Source organism: Panthera tigris, chromosome D1 (assembly GCF_018350195.1).
Source record: "Panthera tigris isolate Pti1 chromosome D1, P.tigris_Pti1_mat1.1, whole genome shotgun sequence".
NCBI classification, from domain to species: domain Eukaryota; kingdom Metazoa; phylum Chordata; class Mammalia; order Carnivora; family Felidae; genus Panthera; species Panthera tigris.
The window spans coordinates 53,822,490-53,847,500 of record NC_056669.1 but is presented as its reverse complement, the minus strand read 5'-3'; the positions used below and the strand labels follow the sequence as shown (position 1 = coordinate 53,847,500).

The window sequence follows — 25,011 nt, the reverse complement described above, 5'->3', positions numbered from 1 at the left end:
TCCCTATCTCTCAAAAATAAACATTAAAAATTTAAAAAAAAAGTATCTATTAAGAATATAACAATGTTCATTACCCAATAAAGTAAAATTCACAATGGCTGGCATCCAATTGAAAATTACTATGCATGCATAGAAGTAGGAAAATATAATTAATAAGGAGAAGAAAAATCAATCAACCAAACGAACAAAGAAATCACACAAATTGTAGAATTAGCAGACAAAAACATTAAGATAGTTATTGTAAATGTATTCTCTGTTGACAAAGTTAAAGAAAAGACCAAGCAGATTAAGAAGATATGTATGAGATACTTAACAAACTCAAATTCTTATTCTTCTTATTTTTTTTTTTCTGAGAAAGAGTATGCACAAGTTGGGGAGAGGGTCAGAGAGAGAATCTTAAACAGGTTCCACACTGAGCATGGAGCCCGATGCGGGGCTCAATCCACAACCCTGGGATCATGACCTGAGTCAAAATCAAGAGTCAGACACTCAACTGACTGAGCCACCCAGACGCCCCTAAACAAAACCAAATTCTAATTGAACTTGTACAAATGAAAACTACAATGTCTGAGATGAAAAATACACTAGGTGGGATTAAAATCAGATTACACATTGCATAAGAAAAGATGAGTTAACTCCAAAACAAAGCAATAAATACCAAAATGAAATGAGAAAAAGACTAAAAGAAAACAGGAATGAATGGGGCACCTGAGTGGCTCAGTCGATTGAGTGTCTGATTCTTGATTTCAGCTCAGGTCATGACCCCAGCGTCATGGGATGGAGCTCTAAGGCAGGCTCCATGCTAAGCATATATCCTAGCTAAAATATTCTCTCTCTCTCTCTCTCTCTCTCTCTCTCTCTCTCTCTCTCTTTCTCTTTCTCTCTCCCTCTCCCTCTCTCCCTCTCCCTCTCCCTCCCCCTCTCCCTCTCCCCCTCTCCCTCTCTCCCTCTCCCCCTCCCCCTCTCCCCCCTCTCCCTCCCCCCCTCCCTCCCCCTCCCTCTCCCTCCCCCTCCCTCCCTCCCCCTCCCTCCCTCTCCCTCTCCCTCCCTCTCCCTCTCCCTCTCCCTCCCTCTCCCTCTCCCTCCCTCTCTCTCTCTCTCTCTCTCTCTCTCTCTCTCCCCCTTTGCCCATCTCCCCTCCTCTCTCTCTAAAATAAAGAAAAAAAAAAATTAAATAAAAAAAATAGGAATGAAGCACCCGTGAGCTACAGGACAACCTCGGTAGTCTAATGTATGTGTAATTGGAGTCTCCAAAGGAACATGGGGCCAGAAAAGTATATAAAGAAACAATGGGCCGAAGATTTTCCAAATTCGATGAAAACTATAAATCCACAGATCTAAGAAGCTCAACAAACTTCAAGCATAAGAAACATGAAAACTACACCAAGGCACAGTGTAATTAAATTGCTTAAAGCTAGTGATAAAGAAAAAAATCCTAAAAGCAGCTAGAAAAAGACACATCATATACAGAACAAATATAAAAAAAAATGGCAGCAGAATGCAAACGAGAAAATGTGGAACATCTTTACAAGACTGATAAAAAAAAAAAAAAAAACCCCATTAATCTAGAATTCAATTTCCAGTGAAATATCTTTCAAAAAGAAGGTGAAAGAAAGTTTTCATTAGTCATAATAATAAAAGCTTTGAGGTCAGACATACCTGGGTTTAAATATTGCCTCTGGATGATCAAAAACAAGTTACCGTTATCAATATCAATGATATCAATTTTTACTACCAATTATTAAGTGCTTACTATAAACGGGTCATGTTCTGTGCCAAGTATTTTGTATATATATAACCTCATTGGATTTTCATAATTCAGAAACACTTATAATCAACCATGTCATATAGAAATGCTGGAATTTGAATCCAGATTGACTGAACCCAAAGTCCGTGCTCTTTACCACTGTATTACACCACCTGGGCCTCAATCTTCTGTTTTTAAAATTAAATAATAGTAGGTACTTCATAGAGTGACTATAAAGGCTAAAGGAGACAATACATGTATATTAACCAGTACGATGCCCAATACATAGCCATCACTCAGTAAATGGGTACCGTTATTATTACGCACTCATACTTACCATACATCTCATCTTCCAATCCATGAACAAAGGCTCCACAAGCTCCTGACTCAATCAAGTTCACAGCTCCCGTATCTATTTCCTCCTTGGGAGCATCATCTCCCCACTTTCTGCCGCTGGAAAACTCCCCTGAACTGTAAAGTTCCTTGGCACGTTCGTGTGCAGTGCGTTTTCTCTGTATAGGACAATGACAATTACCACTTGCAGGAGGTTCATGAGGGAACAGTAAGATGTACCTTGGGAACATGGGAAGGTAGGAAATAAGATTGCTCTCTGAGATTTAACATTTTCAAAAGAAAATAATAAACCAGAGCAAAGAACTGTAAATTCAACTTAAAGTAAGACTAAAAGTCACAGGTCTGTCACGGCTGGTAGTATTCTTATTGAAGATAGCAAAAGAATGTGCTGATCAGACAGGTGGTTGTTCACCATGGCAACACAGGAAAAGGAAAACTAGAGAGGAAAATAATAGCAGTGTCCCTCCACACCATCCTGAGTAGATAATAACACTGACCCTAGAAAAGAATTTTTGTTTAGTCCCAATAGACGTAAGTCTGAATTTGGTAACACTGTGCTTTATTTGAGCAACACTGCACTTACCATACAACCTTCTAGTAAATTCCCTTTCTATATAGACTGCCTAAACAGGAATATACTGGCCAACTAAAGTAAATATCCAATTAAATTGAGTTATGTTTCTCAGCATGAATGTACTGTCATTCTGCTTTATGTATCAGCCTCTTATGAATCTTCCTGGTGTGAGTCCACATCCTTGTGGCTGATCATCTCAAAGGCACTGATGAAATATAGCACCTAAGCCTACAAGGATGTGGGTCAGATCAAGTTTACACTCTGTGATGTATCTTAGAAACCCTTGCATTACTCATCCTTCACCATTCACCATAAGCATGTTGTTTTTTATATTTCTACTCTAGTATACACAAGGAACACTTAATCAATCACCAACCTCAAATTAAGGCAATGACCTTCAGGAATCCACATGGTAATGTTTCATTAAGCATAGACAGAAACTCTCTAACCATTCCTAAGAATTTATCTTATGGAATGACTCAAAAGAAGACAAGATCTAATATGCATGAAGATGATATTCTTTATGTAATTTAAAATGGTAGAAAAATTGGGAGAATCTATATAACACAGGGTTAAAAAATTATGTCACATCAACTTAAGATATTATACAACAGTAAAAATGATAAGTATAAAGCTGACTCTCTGAAAAAAAAGCATATGATGTAGTGGTAAATGCAAAAAGTAGACTACAAAATTATCTGAATACAATGATTCAATGTTTACAACATGCATAAGAGCTGGAGAGAAAAGTACCAAAATGACAAGTCACTGTGTTATAGCAGCGGGAATATGGGTAAGTTGCTTCCCTTTTCCTTCTATTTATCAAAGATTCTGTAATTCTTTATTATCACTTTTATAATTTACAAATTAAGATAATGATATATTAACTTGTACACAGTCCTGACAATTATGTCGGAGAACTAACACAGTCAAGGCATTCCATAAGAGGCACTGTTACTGTTTAGAGAAAGAATTTACTCACTTTTCCATGGAAACTCTGGAAAAGGAATCCTAACATATCCTACAGTCTCATAAAATAAGACCAGACCTTTGTAGTTTCTATATAAGACACAACTTGTGTAAAGTATTTCATTAAAATAATTTAAAATTTAATGAAGTAACTTGTAATTTGGTTCAAGTTATTAAGATTTTTAAACTAAAATGTAATCTAGTCACCCAACATTTACTTAACAAATATATGGGTTGCAAAACTAAACCAACACCACTCGGCATATAGCTACACTGATAATGGTTACAGAAACCCAATTTAAACAACAAAGATTTCAAGTTACCCTAAGATCTGACATAAGCTTCTTGTCAAGTGTCTGCTCCAAGAAATGAGAACTGACTTGTTCCATAGAGCCCTGTAAAAACAAAGAATCCAGAGCAAATTAAACAACTTTTAAGACCTGAATATTATCTTAAAATTCAAAGTTTGCAGCCAACTTAAATGCATAAAGATAACATTATTCTCGATAGCAAAGATGCTTATGAGTTCTGAATCATCAGCAAAATAAAAAAAAAAAAAACATTAGCAATAGCAGCAAGCAGCTAAACAGAGCTTACTATGTGTCACACACCATTTATAAATATATTAACTAATTTAGTCCCCCTATGAAGTAAATACTATTATTTGTCCCATTTTATATATGGGGGAAAAAAGAAAAGTTAAAAAGAAAAAAGAAAAGAACGCACAAAAAGGTTAGGTGACTCATTCAAAGTCACAGGTAATTTACAGAGCTGGGCTATAAACCCAGGTTCCAGAATCCTTTGCCTTAACCACTACTCTCCACTATTTCTCCATTCCTTTTCATCCTATTCTTTCCATCATTTGTTTCATTCACTCACTCATTCAATAAAGATATATTTACTGAGCAACCATTTAACTATATGCCTCCAGTAACCAGGAAGAGCATACAAAAATAAGACATCAATTCTACACTCAATGATCTCACAGACTAGTGAGGGAAAATGGTAAGTAAAGAGATACCTGTATTATGTATAAAATGTTATAATACATATATAAAGGATACTATGGGAAACTCAGAGAATAAGAAATACAGGGTGGAGGCAGGGAGAGATCTATTTGGGGAACCAGTAATCACAAGTGCAAATGCATAAAGAGAGAATGCCATGAGGGAACCATCAAGTGAATGAAACACAGGATAGTGGTGCCAAAAATGAGGCAGGACAGCAAGGGAACAGATCATAAAAGGCCTCTCTCATATCCTTTTTTGTGTTTGTTATGGTGAGGGCTTTGCCATAATTATGAATAATAACTAGACAATCTTTTTTAAACAGTGAGCTCAAAATTATACAAAATATTTTACTTGTATTTAAAATTTTTATTTCTAATAATCCCCCAAATAGTGTAAATTATCCTTTTTTTTTTTTTTTTTTTTTTTTAAAGTAATCACTCCGCCCAACGTGGGACTCAAACTCATGACCCCAAGACCAAAAGAGTTGCATGCTCTACTGACTGAGACAGCCAGGCACCTTGAAATATCCTCATTTTTTAGATGAGAAATTGAGGCTGAGAAATTTGGTAACTTGCTCATTTCAAATAAGGGTGAAACACAGATTTACACCTCATAAACATCCTCTTAGCAACAATGTGGCTAATGGACCAGAAAGAATCAAAATGAAGCAGAGGGATGGGTTAGCAGGCTATTAGAGCAGGTCCTAGACATTCTTAAGGAATATATTGGCAATCTTCTCTAATTCCTGAGTCAGTAAATATGTAAATGCTTATACAGGCTCGGACTTTTTTTTCCTCCAATCGCATGTTCCATAGATAGTTACATGTTCTTTGGGAATATCCTCACCCAAGTTAACACCTTTCCTACAACACCAGGAGAGCAACTGTTGAACTATTTTCACGTAAGTAGTTTCAAATTTTTTTCTTATTTCTACATGGTACAGTTGATGGCCTTCTTTGTCACACAGATCTGAGCCAATATCAAATCCAACAGTCATGTTTTTAATCCAAACATCAATTTTATGAATAAGAACTATAAATTTTTAAGATCTCCTTTAATTTTCTGTTTAGTTTTACCACCAGCATTAACAGTTGGATTTTTAGGGGGCACTTTTTTTTCCTATAAAAATCAAATTTTTGTTTTGTTTTGTCTTTTAAGAAGACCTACATGCAACACGGGGCTTGAACTCACAACCCTGAAATCAGGAGTCGCATACTCTATCAACTGAGCCAGCCAGGTGCCCCAAGAATGAAGTTTTAATAACTTCACAGTGAACTACTCAAATCCCTAGTCTCAATGCTCTCCTCCAATTCCTTTAGCCGAGCTCTCTCCTGACACAGTAGCAGACAGGGAGTAGTATTCAAATTCCAGCCTCAAAAATTTACATATCATTATTTGCAACAAATTTCCCATGCTATCTTGAGACTATGTGAAGCTTTCCATTTTAGTCCACAAATACCAAGAGCTCTATGACATAGTAACCCACTCAAAAAATGTTGGGATCTAAACTAGTACAAACAGTGGAAATAGAAAAGGGAGAGATTCAAAAGAGGTCAAGAAGACAGTCCTGGTAAGAGCTGATAACTCCGTGGATACTGGACACAGAAAGAATTCCCAAATGCCTCTGGGTTTACAACTGGGTAAATGATGGCATCATTCATGAAAGTGCTAGAGGAGTAGATGTGACCAGAAAGAGGAATTCATCGTCAGGTATATCTCACCAAGCAGAAAAACATCTACATTCTTGTCTACTTTAACCAAGACAAATACATTCAGGTAAGGTCTCTCCAACTGTGCTAGTACTATTTAACAATTTATATTTATAACACTAAGAAAACCATATTTAACAAACAAGTATGCCAAACCTGCTTTCGGAACAAAAACTGCTCAATTATAACTGTTCAATAATAATGTAAATCTGCACTAGCCTCCAGCTTCTACCCAATTAAGTGATAAAGAAAAGTAACCCACCCCCCCTCCCCACCGCCAAAAAAAACCCCCCAAAAACAAAAAAACAAAAAACTACCATGTGAAACGTAAAACTGCCACTGACAAAGACATGTGCATTTGCCCTGGGAAAGACTAGCCCTTATGGCTATGGACTTAACCTACAATCTATCTGAAAATATTATCATCTTTAAGGTCAAACACTTCTGGAGTCTTATAAAGAAGGTTGAACCATTACTGAGTAAGAAAGATCAAACATCTTAAGCAGAAGTCATTGAACTAAAAACTATATTCTAAATAAAACACCAATTACCATGATTAATTTCACAGTAATGACTGTATTCTAAATCGTCCCATGGAGCTGCATACTTGCAATCAACTTTCTTTGCCTCAGTGGGAAAGTTACGGATAACTACAAACTGACTTTCCACATGGTTTTGAATTTTCTGAAACAGCCTACTTCTTAAATTTTTCATACTGCTAGAAGCCAAGGAGAATGGAGACTTGATTTTTTTGTGCAAGATGGACTTAAATCTAAAGCCTTATCATTTAAGTTCTTGAAGAACCTGGCTTCTGCTTTCCTCTTGAGCTTTATCTTGCTGCACATCCCACACGTTTAACATTATCCCCCCACAACCAAGATATATTAAACTGCTTATACTTTAGTATGATATTGTAGTTTAGTATACTAGTATGCATGACAATTGTACTCCTTCTGTATCTGCTTATATTTTCTCCTTCCTTATCTACTTAGCCAACTCATATTTATCCTGCAAAACTCAGTTCAGAAATCACCTCCCCCAAGAAGCCTCTGTCAATGTGTTAGGTGCTCTCTTTCCTAGGAGTACCAGGTATTATAACTGACTGTTTATGTCAACCTACCAGACTGCCAACTCTTTGAAGACAGCAACTATACTCAGTTGATGAACACAGTCTGAAAACTATATGCAGTTTAGATGACAATTTTGTCTATTGAAGAGTTGGAGTGGGGGAGTACACCTCTTTGCCGACACAGAGGAACTGGTAAATCAGCAGGGCATTAACTGTACAACCACAGCTCTCAATGTGTAACTGGACTATCACTAGGAAGAGATTCCACATGAGTTTTAGATCATGAAGTGTCATTTACTATCTACGTGGCCTTTGATATGATACATCACTTTTCCAAACCTTATTTTATTATTTACATAATGATTAACAGAATATCTACCTCAAAGAGTTTAAAAACATTGTTTTTAATGTTTATTTTAGAGAAAGGGAGAGACAGAGAGCGCAGGCAGATGAAGGTGCAGAGAGAGAGAGGGAAGCACAGAATCCTAAGCAGACTCCAAGGTCTGAGCTGTCAGCACAGAACCCACGTGGGACTCATGATCTGAGTCGAGGTCAGACACTTAATTGACTGAGCCACCCAGGTACCCCTCAAAGAGTTTAAAAGAATTAAAAATTATCTGCAATAACTATGTTTATTAGGATATGTATGTATATATACGTACATATGTACTTGTTCATATAAAAAAGTGGGTACATGTGCATGTGTATGTGTACAGGACTAAAAGTGCCTAGCTTAGTAGGCTAAGAACTCTATAAATAGTAACAATGATTATTATCAGTAAAATTAGATTGTTAATTGCTTTTGAAGTACAAACATAATTACTTATATAATTTGGAGCTGTTTGGATCTGAAATCACTGAAATTAAAACATAAAGCATTTGACTCAAGTTAGAATCATCTAAGTGGAAACTCTTTCAATTCACCATGGTAATTCATTATTCATATAGTTTTACGTAATAAAATTCATATCTTACAGGGTACAAAACTGAAAAATCTGAATTACCCTGCTTTAAGGATTACTCTTCTAACTGCCTACTCAAATCAAGATGTATTATTGAATCATTCCCCTGCAACATCTCCCTCACACATACACACACTGCACACTGTAGATGCTCAGGAAATGTTGAATGACAGAATTTGGTGAATGATTGGACTGTTTCAAATTTTAAAATATTTGAAAACCAAAACACAGCTTTAAAATGTGAATTCAAAAATAAAATCAAGGGAGCCTGGGTGGCTCACTCGGTTGAGTGTCCAATTCTGGATTTTGGCTCAGGTCACGATCTCATGGTGGTGGGATCGAGCTCCACGTTGGGATCCGTGCTCAGCATGGAATCTGCTTAAGATTATCTCTCTCTCCCCTACCCCTCTCTCCCGCTTGTGCTCTCTCTAAAATAAAATAAATCAAATCAATAAAAATACATAAAATCAATAACTGGCTTAACTCTGTACTTTATCATGGACAAGCAATATGATCTAGTACTGAAACCATCCAAATTCCTTATTATTCCATGAAAATGCTTCACACAAGTTTCAGCAGTTACCCCATAAATACTGGTCTTAGGAGTAGGGCTATCATTGAATCTGTGTCCAAAGTATTCAGCCAACAATCTTACCAAGACTGGCAGAGATGGGGGCCTCAAAAGGGAAGTGTCCAAAAAGAATCTCAGATTTTCTTGCTGTGACATTTATATAAATTTTTACAAATACTTATATATGTATTTACATATTACAACCACCCCCAATACCCCATGTTTAGTATAGTACTTTGTAATTTGTATTTTCATATATAGTATCACATTTGAGCATCATGACAACCATGTGAGGTAAACATGAGAGAATATTATGACCCACTTAACAGATGAGGAAACTAAGATCAAGTGGCATGTCCTAGATAACATAGTTATAAAACAGGGCTGAGTAATAATACACCAACATTCTTTCTTCTGTAAGACAGTTCTATCTCTGAAAAGTTAATTTTTTTTTTTTTTTTTTTAACAAATGTACCATGAATTACCAAAGGCAAAACAGTAGGAAAGTACCAGCCTAAAAGTCAGGAGATTAGTATTTGAAGCCCACTCTACAACTCTGTATCTGAAAATTGGATAATTAACTTCTCAGAGCTTCTGTTTTCTCACCTGAAAATGGGAATAATAGTAATTACCTTTCTAGGTTACTGTGAAGAGTGAATGAGATAATGTAAGTGGTGTCAGAGCAAACTCTCTGGGTCATAACAGGTGCTTAGTAAAGCAACTATTTTTATTATTTTCCTTTTTCTCTAGGCCTTGGCTGTCTCATATGGTAACAATATTAAATAAGATTATCTTTAAAATTCTTCCTAGTTCTAAAAGACTACTTCTCCACTGGAAAGTAAGCCATTTATTTTTATTTTTAGAAATACTAGGTTTTCTATAAGTGGGTTATATCTATCCCTATCTGTAGTTTCTCAAAGTATTTATACAAGTGTAACAATAAACATGTTCATTAAAGAAAGTGTAACTTACCAATAGCTTTGCAGCTTGAACTCGAACCACCCAAGAGCCGTCACTGACCATGTGGCAAATTTTTCCAAATGCATCATCAACTAAGCGAATCTCTTCATTAGAAGAAGGTATTGGGACAATGCTAAATTAAAAGAAAAAAAAAACACACACAAATAACAAAACAGGAGCCTAAAGCCGCAAGTTCAATAAACTGAGAATAACCATTGAAAACCGACGCGCGCGCACGCACGCATACACACACACACACACACACGATGACAACTGAGTAATTCAAATCCTAGAATGATAGAATACATTTCAAAGTAAAGAAATCACTCTGAGAGTATGAAACAACACTTTTAGTTACAGTGTAAATTTTCAGTGTCTGGAATAAAAGTGTTTAACCCACCAAAGGTTCAAAGATTTACAAAGATACCAAAAACTAGCTACCACAAAGTATTTTTATCTTTAAGTTTATTCTCTCCTATAATTGCATTGCTGTCAATATAGCAAATCATAGAATCAATATAAAATATTCTGGTTTTCCAATTTTAGCAGGCAGTTTAATGAAGAGGAAAAAAATACTTCTTTTTCCTACAGAAGCATCTCTTTTAGAAAATAGAATAATATTTATCACTCTACCTCAAAGAATCACTGTGTAAATAAATGATTTAATTACTATGAAAACATTTTTAACGAGGAAAACACCTCACAAGGGATCATTATTCTCAAACTCACCTAGTGTCTTTACCTGGCATTTGTATTTACTAAAACGGGCCCTAAACAATTTAAAGATTAAAAAAAGAGTGGGGTGGGGTGCTTAGACAGCACTTGAGAAAGACAGCCAATCTCTCCATTTATAGATGAGCAGGCTGGGACCCAGAGAGGAAGTCTCTTTCCCAGGGTACATGGAAAATTCACAGAAGAGCTGAAAAATAAGGACCAAGCATCCTGATTATCAGGATCTGTACTTTCCCCCTATTCCACACTGCTTTCTAAAAAATCTAACCAACATTCCTTATCTGGAGGAGGGCTTTTTGCATGATGGGAGAAGAGAAAAATGGCTTAGCAATGAACAAAAGCTGGCTTACACCCACACTGACCTTTCAGGATAGAGCTGACTGACAACCCAGATAAGTTGGACTGCAGCACTGCGCACTTGTTCATAGTCATCAGACAGCAATTTACAGGCCTGCAAACAAGAATTCCAAAAGTCTATTAGTTCTGTGTCCTCACAGGTGATGTTCAAACTACCTTCAAAATGAAGACAGGGTAGCTGGATAAGGATGCCAATCAAAATACTTGTGGGTAGTTTTAACTTCTTGTACTTTTGCCCAACAAAGAATTCTTGGCCTCTGTCAGCTATGTTCTGTGTTCTGACTCCCACCACACGTCTGAAAGCAGAACCACAGATTGAAAGACAGCACAAAAGCCACCTAGAATAGTATCGATCTTAGCAAAGCCTGCTGGGAGCCCACAGCGCTGTTCACATGGGCACAAACCCCAAATCTGGGTTGTTGGGTTTTTTTTTTCCCTTTCTGTAAAATCAAAGCACAAATTTCTGGCAATCTGAAATCTCAAGCACTCTAAGTAAACGTATAATTTTAATGCTAAACTGCCAAAAGAAGCCAGATTTTTGTTTTACTTTGGTCTGAAATGGAATATCCCTGCCCCACCTACATAGCAACACCCTAGACTTCAACAACACCCAGAACTACTCCATTTCTAGAATTTAAAAATCCTATATTCCAGGGGCACCTGGGTGGCTCAGTTGGTTAAGCATCCGACTTTTGCTCAAGCCATGATCTCACAGTTCGTGAGTTCAAGCCCTGCATTGGGCTCTCTGCTGTCAGCATGAAGCCAGCTTCGGATCTTCTGTCCCCCTTTTTCTCTGCCCTGTCCCCACTTGTTCTCTCTCTCAATAAATAAACTCAAAAAAAATTTTTTAATAAAAATAAAAATCCTATATTCCATGATCCTATATTCCTCTGATCATAACCTGTTACTCCACCAGCTCCTCCATTTCCATGAATTAATCCGTCACATTTGCTCTTCAGTCTCACTTAACCTACCTATCCGTTTAACCAAGATTTCCCAACCTTGCCTCTACTGTCATTTTGGACTATACAATTCTTTGTTGTGAGAGGCTATCCTCTGCACTGTTAACATGGTTGGCAATATTCTTGGCTTCTACCCACTAAACGGTTGTAACACAGCACCCTCTCCCTCTCCCTCGCAGTTACAAAAGCCCAAAATATCTCCAGACACTGTCAAATATCCCTTAGAGAGTAAAATCATCTTGGTTGAGAACCATTGCTTTAATCCTACCCTTTTTCTCCACATGAACCATCTTCTCCTTGCTCCATAACCTGCCTTTACTTAGTCCCGACAGCACTGTCAGCATTACCACTGACAATGCTCTCAAGACTTCTACAGCCGCTCTACAAACCCAACACCTTTTCTATTCCTCACAAGGGCAGCAGAGCACTAGCAAAGACCACACTCTCTAGGGGACTGGGAGCTCATGATCTCGAACCTTACTCTCTCTGAAATCTTTCACACCCCTGCTTTCCACTCCCATTCCCTAAGGCAGCTTATCTTAACCTCCCGCTCTGGGCCCCTACCCCACTTCCAGCCATAAGGCAGCATGTTTATCTGAGAAAAACCCAGGTTCTCAGGCACAAATGCTCCAACTCTTCCATAACAGTTATAAATTCATTTATACCTGTATTCTCCCACACCTCATTTTCTTAATGTCTCAGGAAAAAGTATCCTAATTCCTAATCCTTCTACTTTTGCTATGGATCCCATCATTTCCTCACACAGGCCTTCCCTTACCATCCTCCAGTATAGGTCCTATTTGTGATTCTCTATTATAGCACCCTATTTATTTACTGCATAGCACTATTCACATGCTTAATTATTGTGTTTATTTATTTAATTGCCTGTCTCATCCATGAGAATGTGAAGGGCATGGATCCTATCCAACATGCTCGGTGTTATACAACCAGCATTAGGTATTCATTAATATCTGTTGGATGAATCAGCTCATGAATCTGATTTTCCGTTTAAAGGAACTCACTCTACCATTTATCCCCGTGTCTCTTCCATCACCAATTTCTCCCAAAACACTGGCTCCCTTCAACACATAAACATACTTATTTAGCAGCTATCTTTAAAATACAAAAAGCCCTCCCTCAGTCCCATGTCCCTTTCTACCATCCTCCATCCTGCCATCCTATTATAGCCAAGTTCCCTAAAGTACAGTCACTATTGAAATGCCTTACCTCAATTGACCCTAATCTGGCTTCCATCCCCAACACTCTACTAAAATTGCTCTTTCCAAACTCATTAATGGCTGCCTTGTTAAAAAGTCCAATGGGTCAATTTCAGGCCTATCTCGCTGACCTTTCAGCAGCATGTGACTGTGACAACTGTGAGAACTCCCTCCTGCCTTTTGTGGAATGTATTTTTCCTCCTCCTCCGTCTCTTCTCTCTCTTAAATGTTGGACCTTACCTGTGGCTTCCATCCTTGGTCTCCTTCAATCTTCTTACTCTCTCTGGGTGTCCACATGCCCCCTAGATAGTGATGGCTTCAGTTACCCACCTCCAGCTCTGACCTCTGCTGAGCTCCACACTTCCACAACTATCTGCAACCTGGAACTTTCCTCATGGGTGTCCCGTCAATCCTTCAAACTCAACCAAAACTGGTATGGTACCTAATTCAAATTCACACCTCAAATAATCCAACATTCCATCCTCACTCCCTTGAAGCCCTCATCATTGCTTGCCTTGTTAACTGACACAGTCTTAGGCCACTAAATATCTGAATCACCTAACTATTCTTCCTCTGAATCCTTACTCTCTAAGTTTCCTTAAATTTTTTGGCTTCCCACAGAGTTTTCCTACAGGGAGATAAGGTGCTAGTCACACCAAAACAACCATTCTGAACTCATTCTATGTAATTATGTAAAAGAATAAACTTGGTTTATGTATCAATCATAGGGGCTTATCTAATTACCATCTTCTGAAAGATATAACCATTCTTTGTACAAAATCTGGTCTCTGACATGGATTTAGATTGCTGGTCTCCAGATTCATTCAACTATTCTACAAGAGAAATATCACTTTGTAAGGCCTTTTTGTTGGTCAATCAGCTTCTCCTAGTGATACTACAACTTCACAGTGCGTTTCTTTACCAATACTACAAATACTGTGAATACCTTTTCAAATGATCCCAGGGTCTCAGTCATCTTTCTTCAGAAAAACTCTACTATGTCAAGAATGGTGCCTCGAATCAACTTCATGCTTGGCCCAACCAAACACAAGATCAGAAAGACTACCTCTTTGCTTATTCTGAACACACACTTCTTTTTGTGTACTCTGGTATACACAGTGAGCTACCTAAATCCTCCTAAAAGTCGTTTTTACATGTATTAGTGCTACTCAATTACATATCCTCCATCCTCTTACTAACATGTGTGTTTTAGACACAACTTCACATTCATCCCAATTAATGTTGCCAGTTGATGCTCCATGTTTTCAAATTCTGACAACTAGTATACACTCTCCCAGTTTCACTATCCTTCCTCCTCTCCCAGACAGTAATCATGTAAGGTACCTGATTATAAATGGTTTGGTGTAATTTCAGTCCTCTTTCATGAAGCTGCAACTAGATAATAGAAATAAGTTTAAGTATTTGAGAAAAAAAGATCAGTATTTCCACAGTCTCCCCACAATCTCATATATTTTCCCCCATTACATTAGATTAACATAGTTCCCATTAGCCAAAATTAATGCTATACAAGTAAGAAATCTGGTCAGACCTTTGGGTAGAAACACTCAAGAGACTTAATAAATCTAACCCATCAACTGTCCCAAGGGGATATTAGAAAAATATTAAATAATGATAAGAAGGATAAAGAAGAAATGGTTAACACTACCTCCCCCTAAAATGTACCCCCCACCCAGGGGCCTGGAGGAGGGATGTGACTTGGTATTATAATAGGTATAAGTTGTACCCTCTATGTTTCAGTATATGGGTGAAAGCTACCAGAGAGGCCCAAAGAAAAGCACACCTGCCATACAAAGGAATGTGTGCCTTTGAGTTCTGTGATGCCATCAACACATTCCTGAAAGTGAGCATAAGGAATATTCAGGGGGAGGGGGGGTGTTCAGAAAGCACCCAAACCAACATTAGCCATGAACTTTAAAAAAAAAAACAACAAACATATGAGGGGCACCTGGGTGGCTCAGTCGGTTAAGCATACAACTTCAGCTCAGGTCATGATCTCACAGTCCGTGAGTTTGAGCCCCACATCAGTCTCTGTGCTGACAGCTCAGGGTCTGGAGCCTACTTCAGATTCTGTGTCTTCCTCTCTCTCTCTCTGCCCACCCCTCCCTCCCTCCCTCCCTCCCTCCCTCTCTCTCTCTCTCTCTCTCAAAAAAAAAACATTTTAAAAAATTTTTAATGAAACAAACAAATCAAACTGTCACCCTCTGATTTCCATGATCATGTTTACCATGGCTTTTATAGCTGCTGTCCTGACTCGTGGGTCTTGGTCACTGAAGTAATCCCCTATAATCTTCTGGACATCTCTGACAGCTAGGCCTTCTCCATCTTTTGTGACACTTTTCTCCAAAGAGCCAAGATTGCCAAGTAATTGCAGGCATTTATTTCTTACACCATGGGAGGTATCTGTGAGGTGCTATGAAAGGAAAAGAGAGAACAAAAGGACAGGATTAAGATAGCTTAAAATAAATAAAAAACCAGAAACAAAAGTATTATATCAGCTTTAGGAATGACTCAAACACAACATTCTCACCAGTCTCTCTAGTATCATGTTACTTGAGTATGTATAATCATAAAGATGAGTCCTTAGAAAATAAGATTCTCTGTATTCCCAAGAGCTAGCACTTTGCCTTATAAAGAGAAGGTACTTTATTTACTTTTTAAAAAAAATTGTTTAACGTTTATTTTCGAGAGACAGAGAATGAACAGGAGAGGGGCAGTAAAAGAGGGAGACACAGAATCTGAAGCAGGCTCCAGGCTCTAAGCTGTCAGCACAGAACCCGGTGCGGGGCTCAAAACCATGACCCATGAGATCATGACCTGAGCCGAAGTCAGACACTTAAGCAACTGAACTACCCAGGGGCCCTGAGAAGGTACTTTAAAAATGGCCCCCAAGGGCATCTGGGTGGCTCAGCTGGTTAAGTGTCTCTTGGTTTTTGGCTCAGGTCATGATCTCACAGTTTCATGAGTTCAAGCCCAACCTCAGGCTCTGCACTGGCAGCACGGAGCCTACTTGGGATTCTCTCTCCCTCTCTCTCTCTGTCCCATCCCCGTTTGTGCTGTTTCTGTCTCTCTCAAATAAATTCATAAACTTTTAAATAAATAAATAAAGCTCCTAAACTGCATTTTATTTGCTATCAAATCTAAAAACAAAACAGAAATGTATAAGTTTTTAAAGTTTTTAATATCCATACAGAAAAATGCAAAAAGGTTAAGTGTACAGCTCAATGAATTTTAAACAAATGAATACACACATATAAAAAGCACCCAGATAAAGGCGCCTGGGTGGCCAACTTCGGCTCAGATCATGATCTCACAGTCCGTGAGTTCGAGCCCCATGTCAGACTCTGTGCTGACAGCTCAGAGCCTGGAGCCTGCTTCAGATTCTGTGTCCCCACCCCCTCTGCCCCTCCCCTACTCATGCTGTGTCTTGCTCTCTCAAAAATAAATGTTAAATTTTTTTTAATTAAAAAAAAAAAAGCACCCAGATAAAGAAACAGAACAGGAAACCCCTCTTGGTCCCCCCCCCCCAATAAACTACTCCACCACCATAAAAATTAGCCAATATCTTGACTTCTAACACCTAGATTTATTTGGCCAATGTTTTTTTATTATAATTTTTTTTTCAGTTTTTTTAATTTTATTTTTAATTTTTTTAAATTTACATCCAAATTATTTAGCATATAGTGCAACAATGATTTCAGGAGTAGATTCCTTAGTTCCCCTTACCCATTTAGCCCATCCCCCATCCCACAACCCCTCCAGTAACCCTCAGTTTGTTCTCCATATTTATGAGTCTCTTCTGTTTTGTCCCCCTCCCTGTTTTTATATTATTTTTGTTTCCCTTCCCTTATGTTCATCTGTTTTGTCTCTTAAAGTCCTCATATGAGGGAAGTCATATGATTTTTGTCTTTCTCTGACTAATTTCACTTGGCATAATACCTTCCAGATCCATCCATGTAGTTGCAAATGGCAAGATTTCATTCTTTTTGGTTGCGGAGTAATACTCCATTGTGTGTGTGTGTGTGTGTGTATATATATATATATATACACACACACACACACCACATCTTCTTTATCCATTCATCCATCAATGGACATTTGGGCTCTTTCCATACTTGGCTATTGTTGATAGAGCTGCTATAAACATGGGGGTGCTTGTGTCCCTTCAAAACAGCACACCTGTATCCCTTGGATAAATGCCTAGTAGTGCAATTGCTGGGTCGTAGGTTAGTTCTATTTTTAGTTTTTTGAGGAACCTCCATACTGTTTTCCAGAGTGGCTGCACCAGCTTGAATTCCCATATTAAAATTTTAGAGAGAGTGCAAGCGGAGGAGAGGTGCAGACAGGAGGATGAGGGAGAAGGGAAGGGGGAGAAGGGAAGGGGGAGAAGGGAAGGGGGAGAAGGGAAGGGGGAGAGAGTGAGAGAAAGAAAAAGAGAAAAAGAGAGAAAGAGAGAGAGAGAGAAAAAGAGAGAGAGAGAATCTTAAGCAGGCTCCATACTCAGCCTGACATAGGGACTTGATCCCACAAACCTGGGATCATGAACCAAGCCAAAATCAAGAGTTGGTCATTCAACCAAATGAGCCACCCAGGCGCCCTATTTTGCCCATTTTTATACTTTGTAAAATCAACCAGTGTCTGGCCTCTCTTGCTTAATATTATGTTTGTAAGATTCATCCATAGTATGGCATATAGCAATGGTTCCTTCATTTTCATTACCATATAGTATTCCATTTGTCAGTACACCACAACCCACTTTTCCTCTCCCATATTGATAGACATTTGGGTTATTTCCAGTTTTTAGCTATTCTAAATAATGCTACCATGACTGTGGTAGCTTGAATGGGGCTTCTGTTGGATATATAAGAATGGAGTTGCTCGGTCACAAGCCATGTATACATTCAGTTAATAACAAACTGCCAAATAGTTTTCCGAAGCAGTTGTACTAATTTAACTAATTTACACTTCCACCAGTGACACTTGGTGTTCCAGTTGTGCCACATCCTTGTCAACATTTAAGTACTGCCAATCTTTTTCATGTTAGCTCTTCTCACCAGTTTTTTTAAATTTACTTATTTTTTTTAACTTACATCCATGTTAGCATACAGCGCAATAATGATTTCAGGAGTAGAATCCAGTGATTCATCCCCCACATATAACACCCAGTGCTTATCCCCAAAAATATCCTCCTTAATGCCCCTTGATCATTTAGCCCATCCCCCTACCCACAGCCCCTCCAGCAACCCTGCTTGTTCTCTTTTGAGTCTTAAGTTTTGTCCCCGTTTTTATATTATTTTTGCTTCCCTTCCTTTATGTTCATCTGTTTTGTATCTTAAATTCCACATGAGTGAAGTCATATATTTGTCTTCCTTTAATTTCTCTTAGCATAATACCCTCTAGTTCCATCCACATAGTTGCAAATGGCAAGATTTCATTCTTTTTGATTGCCAAGTAATACTTCATTATATGTACATATACACCACATCTTCATCCATTCATCTGTCAATGGACATTTGGGCTCTTTCCATACTTTGGCTATTGTTGATAGCGCTGCTATAAACATTGGGGTGTGTGTGCTCCTTCGAAACAGCACACCTGTATCCTTTGGATAAATACCTAGTAGTGCAGTTGCTGGGTCATAGGGTAGCTCTATTTTTAATTTTTTGAGGAACCTCCATATTGTTTTCCCGAATAGCTGCACCAGGTTGCATTCCCACCAGCAGTGCAAAAGAAATTGTCTTTCTCTGCATCCTCGCCAACATCTGTTGTTGTCTGAGCTATTCATGTCAGCCATTCTGACAGGTGTGAGGTGGTATCTCATTGTGGTTTTGATTTGTATTTCGCTGATGATGAGTGATGCTGAGCATTTTTTTCATGTGTCTGTTAGCCATATGGATGTTTTCTCAGCAGTATTTTTAAAGACATGATGGCTATATCTAGTATAATGCTACTGAAATAAGCTATTTGCATAATATACAAATGTTAATACAAAACAAGTATCTTTAGATAGTCCCTTCAAGTTCAAATTTTCCAGGTTTTTCTATCTATAAAATCACTGGTTTGAAATCACAACAGTCTCTAGAAGTACCCTCAGTAAACACCCATTTCTCTTCTCCTGCCTTAATCTGCCACTCCCCTATTTTACAGGACTATAAGGATTAAGTGATATGTCTAAAAAAACCTGATAATTTAGAAGAGCTAAACACTCCTGACATCCACTCAATCCAGAGCTCTTTTCCCACCTTTCTGCTGCATAAATTACTTCATGATTTTCAAAACTGTGCTATGTTCAGAGTTGAGCATCTGTACCTTAAATATTTACAAAGCTCCACAATACCTGTTTTCCTTACATATATTACTCCCAAGTACCACTAGTCTCCAGCATGAAGAATTGCTCAGATTTCCAATTACTGCATGATAAACATACTGATCCTAAATCAATAACCAAACACTTCGTGTAATAATACCCACACACACAAAACTGAAGAAACAGGAAGATGTATCCAATAAGTAAATATATTATAGCTGATTCCAGGGCTAGAGTAGGGAAAGTACAAAATGAGCCTGGATTATTTTGTTGCGCCAGAAAGAAAAAAAGTATTCAAAGAACAAGAGAAGTCAAAAGAACACAGAAGCCAGCTTAAAAGGGCTCCCACTTGGCCGAATCAGGAAATCTGAACATCACAACAAATAATTATAGTAACAGACTACCACCCACTGAGCAAACAAGTAATCGGAGTCCATAACTGATATACACAAACTGAAAGTTTGATGACAGAATATTTACAATGTCTAAAGTGCCACCCCACAAAAACACTTATTCATTTCAAAATGAGAGAGTAACTTTATAGTGAAGCAGTGTGACAGACACTATCTTAACCAAGTGATCAAAGTAAACATCATTAGTACTGGGATAAATCAAAATGGTGTAGCACCTAACAGGATGCAGTAAGAAGAGTATCTTGTCTGTGATTATTTGTTTTAATATTTAGTTATTTCTGAGAGAGAGAAGGACAGAGTGCAAGTCGGGGAGGGGCAGAGAGAGAGAAAGACACAGATCCAAAGCAGGCTCCAGGTTCTAAGCTGTCAACACAGAGCCCGACGTAGGGCTCGAACCCATGAACTGTGAGATCACGACCTGAGCTGCAGTTGGATGCTCAACCGACTGAGCCATTCAGGCGCTCCTCTGATATATATATATATATGTGTGTGTGTGTGTGTGTGTGTGTATACACATATATGTGTGTGTGTGTGTGTACATATATATGTGTACATATATATGTATATATATCTCAGATGTGTGTGTGTATATATATATATATATGTGATGTATATACATCAAATGTACACACGTCTGATATATACGTATATATACATACGTATGTATATATTTTTTTTTGAGAAAGAAAAAAAATGTGAGTAGGGGAGAAGTGGGGGGAGAGAGAATATCTTAAGCAGGCTCCATACCCAGTGCAGAGCTTGATCTCACAACCATGAGATCATGACGTGAGTGGAAATCAAGAGTCAGACACTTAACTAAGCCACCCAGGTGCCCCTTGTCTGTGATATTCTTTTTTTCCTTTTTAATTTATTTTTTATTTGAGAGAGAGACAGAGAGAGGGCACAAGTTGGGGGGAGAGAGAGAGAAACTCAAGCAGACTCTTGATGCGGGGCTCAAACCCATAACCCTGGGATCATGACCTGAGCCAAAATCAAAAGTCGGATGCTCAACCTACCGAGCCAACCAGGCGCCCCACATCTGTGATATTCTTAGCAAAGGTGGAAAACTTGAATCTAATTATGAGGAAATATCAGATAAACCCTAATTCCGGAAGGTTCTATGAAAGACCTATCCCAATTTTCAAAAATGTCAACATCATAAAATCAAGTAAAGACTGAGGAATTATACCAGATTGGAGACTAACGAGGTATGGTGACTAAAAACATAACATGTGATTCTGAACTGGATCCTTTTCCAATAAGGGACAGGAATGAAACAAACAGTGAAATGTGAATTAACTATGAGGATAAATGGTAGCATATGCTGATGTTAATGTCCTGATTTTGATGGTCATATTGAGGTTTTGTCGAAAAATATCTTTGCTTGTGGAAAACACACACTAAAGTATTCAAGCATAACAAATGGGCAACTTATTCTAAAATGGTTCACAGGAAAATAAAGTTCCCTATTATTATACTTGCAACTTATCCACAATTTTGAGACTTTAAAAATAACTGAACTGTCAGGGCGCCTGGGTGGTTCAGTCGGTTGGGCGTCCGACTTCGGCTCAGGTCATGATGATCTCGCGGTTTGTGAGTTTGAGCCCCGTGTTGGGCTCTGTGCTGACACCTCAGAGCCTGGAGCCTGCTTCAGATTCTGTGTCTCCTCCTCTCTCTGCCCCTCCCATGCTCATCCTCTGTCTCTGTCTCTCGATAATAAATAAACATTTTTAAAAAATTAAAAAAATAATTGAACTGTCCACACACAAGAAAAAATAAAATCACACTGTTTCATAAACATTAGAAAAACAAGAGTGCCTGGCTGGCTCAGTTGGTAGAGCCTTCAAGTCTTGATCTCAGGGTTGTAAGTTCAAGCCCCATCCTGGGTATAGAGATTACTTAAAAATAAAGAAAATCAGGGGCACTGGGTGGCTCAGTCAGTTAAGCATCCAACTTCGACTCAGGTCATGATCTCACAGTTTGTGGGTTCGAGCCCCATGTTGGACCCTGTGCTGACAGCTCAGAGCCTGAAGCCTGCTTCAGATTCCATGTCTCCTTCTCTCTCGGCCCCACCCCCAAGCGTGCTCGCTCTCAAAAATAAACATTAAAAAAATTTTTTTTTTAAATAAAATAAAATCAGAAAGACAGACGGAAGGAAGGAAAGAGGGAAGAAATTACATTATCCATAAGGAAAGTGTATTTTAAGACCATTCAAAGAAAGAGGCAGCAATAGCTGAACCACACCCCAAACAGGTTCAGAAAATGCCTCCAGGAAGCATAGGAAGCTTTGCAGACAAAGTGGATTCCATAAATTGTTTCACATCTTGTCTGAGAGGCAAAATAGCAAAGCTGAAGGAGCATGGACGGGAATCAGACAGACCTATTTGATTGCTGGCCCCGCCAGTTAGTATCTTTGGGATCTTCACTAAACCCCACAAGTCTTTAGAAATCCTTACTTTGTAAAAATAGGAATAATATCCCCTACCATGAAATTTTGTGGTGAGTACACTAAATGAACTCATTTAGGAATTACTGTATGTAAAATTAGCTAATAGTGCTGGGATATAATAGACATTCAATAAGTACAAGAGCCTACTATAGTGCCCAGCACTTAGAATGTACTTAAAAACAAATAAACAAACAAACCTACTTAAGAAGAGAAGAGGTAGGGAAAAGAAGTGCAAGTGACAGCAGAGAAAATGGTGAAGGGTCAGAGGTAAGAGTGGGCACCTGGATGAAATAGGTCTGCTGACCTGGAACACACAAACACGAACTTTCTAGTGATGGCTGTTTAACAACAGGGCAGTCTGTCATGAAAGGTAGTGAGCACCTATTAATGGCTCACATCAGAATGCTCCTGGAGAAGATTCCTGAATTAAGTGGGAACCCGGACTTGGTGAGAAGCTATGTCCTATGTGAACGTGGGGTGGGTGGGCAGGCAGGCTTACTTGGAGAAGAAAACAAAGGAAACCTGATGAAAAAGCCACTATGCTGACGGTGGGGCTCTCAGATACAGAACTTCTCATTATAAAAATGGTTCACTCCAACACTGGCTCAGAGTTAATTCTTGCCTCCAAGTTATTTAGGTTGCAGAAATGTGAAACATACCCTGAAGCCCTCAAAATGCCTTATATATAGTAAAAGCTCAAAACCGTCAATCAAAATAAGACAGTGAAACTGAGAAGTTAAGAGAAACTTACAGATGACAATGGCTGTCACTTAAAACAGGATATTTTTTAACAAACTATTTTAGTATGAAAACATCACTTCTCATAACTAAACTGTTGACTGAACCACCAGCCGCTGAAGATTGTTTCCACTGTTACAAACACTTCATTCAATTTTCAAACAACAAACTGAAATCTTCCAGCTTCTCTTAAGGTAACCAGGCAACATTGCTGTATAACCAGCCTATTACTGCACACTGAATGTTAGGCCGAAAGAGAGCGGAAGTCTAAATCACACCCTCAGGGCAGCAATTACAGTTCTGTGATGTCCTTCTCATACAGGTCACTTCTTGCATCATGCCATCATCACTAATAGCTGCCTAGTATGTCTGCTCTGCAGATGATGCTATTTTGGTGTTATACCCAGGACACTATAGTGACATCATTTTTATATTAATGGAATGAGTAAGCAAACCACTTCCCCAATAATAAGAGCAATCCGTGTCAAAACCAGACTAAACCAGTTTAAAACTATTGCTATAGGGGGAAAACATCAATGGTTAAGTGTATCAAAAAAATCTAAGAATGAAGTTTCTTAAGACAAAAATAACTTACTGATTCATTCAGTTTCAATATGGATTGTGTTTAAGCACGGACAAAAATTCAGTGTACTTTGTATTCAAGTGATTTTTTTAAAGATTTTATTTTTAAGTTATCTCTACACTCAACATGGGGCCTGAACCTGCAACCCCAAGATAGAATCACACACTCCACCAACTGAGGCAGCCAGGTGCCCCATATGCAAATGATTTTAACAGATACCTTCTAACAAACCACAAATAGTGGTTTAAATAATATTTTAAATGTTAAAAGGCTGTATGGTTCTATATGCTGCCTTAAGAATTTAATGTACTTTTGCCATAGAAACAGAGACTGGAACAAAAGGTGAGATGGAGACAAAGAAAAATTAAAACCAGGTTCTAAGAAAGCTTTATATGAAAAAATGACAAGATACATTTGTCCAGTTGGAAAAAATCTTCACAGATAGGAAGGAAAGCAGAAGATCTCCAATTTCAGTTGTATAGATGCTACACATAAAAAGAATATTAATTTCCTAGCCAAATCTGTCAGCCAAATTTTTCATCTCTCAAATGAAGATTAGCTATACAATGTACCTCAAAGGGTTATTGACAGGATAAAATGAAATGAACATTGAAGAGTTAAGAGTACCTAAAGGCATGACTTTCTTCCTACTGTGAAACAAAAAATATGGCAGATTCATACCTTATATTTGAAAGACATATAAAGGAACAATTTGAACTTCAAAAAATAATAATGATAGGAATAGATTATAATATATTCAATAAAATAGAGAGAGAGTAGGAAAGAAGGGAGGGAATGCTTTATTTACAGTAGAATGTCAACTAATAAACACAGAAGAAGTAAGAGTTAGAAAATCATGATTTTGCAATGACCAAAGAACAACCAGGTCAGCAATATTTATTAAGAGTCACTAAAATATTGAGTAAAAATATGATGGGGAAGAGGATATTTACATAATCTCAAAGTATCTCCCACAAATCACTTTTTTTTTTAAACATTTATTTATTTTTGAAACAGGGAGAGACAGAGCATGAATGGGGGAGGGTCAGAGAGAGAGGGAGACACAGAATCCGAAACAGGCTCCAGGCTCTGAGCTGTCAGCACAGAGCCCGGCACGGGCCTCGAACTCACAGACCGCGAGATCATGACCTGAGCCGAAGTCGGACGCCCAACCGACTGAGCCACCCAGGCACCCCACAAATCACTTATTAATCACAGAAAAAATCTCTACAACAAAAAACCTGGAAGTCACTACCTTAATCAAGTACCAAAGTTAACAACATCAACGAGTCAAACTTCATCTGTGCCTC

The 25,011-nt window shown here is 38.2% G+C and overlaps 1 protein-coding gene across 2 annotated transcripts in view; it reads right to left on the bottom strand.

The window, feature by feature from the left end:
- INTS4 (integrator complex subunit 4) overlaps positions 1-25,011 on the bottom strand; it is a 124,378-nt gene that overhangs the window by 57,892 nt on the left and 41,475 nt on the right. For both annotated transcript variants that reach the window (XM_007079053.2, XM_042957511.1), the window contains exons 5-10: positions 15,439-15,624; positions 14,538-14,588; positions 11,020-11,108; positions 9,938-10,058; positions 3,968-4,039; positions 2,085-2,259 (exon numbers count right to left, since the gene is read on the bottom strand). In XM_007079053.2, the coding sequence (XP_007079115.2) occupies positions 2,085-2,259; positions 3,968-4,039; positions 9,938-10,058; positions 11,020-11,108; positions 14,538-14,588; positions 15,439-15,624 (694 nt within the window). The remainder of the gene's footprint in view (positions 1-2,084; positions 2,260-3,967; positions 4,040-9,937; positions 10,059-11,019; positions 11,109-14,537; positions 14,589-15,438; positions 15,625-25,011) is intronic.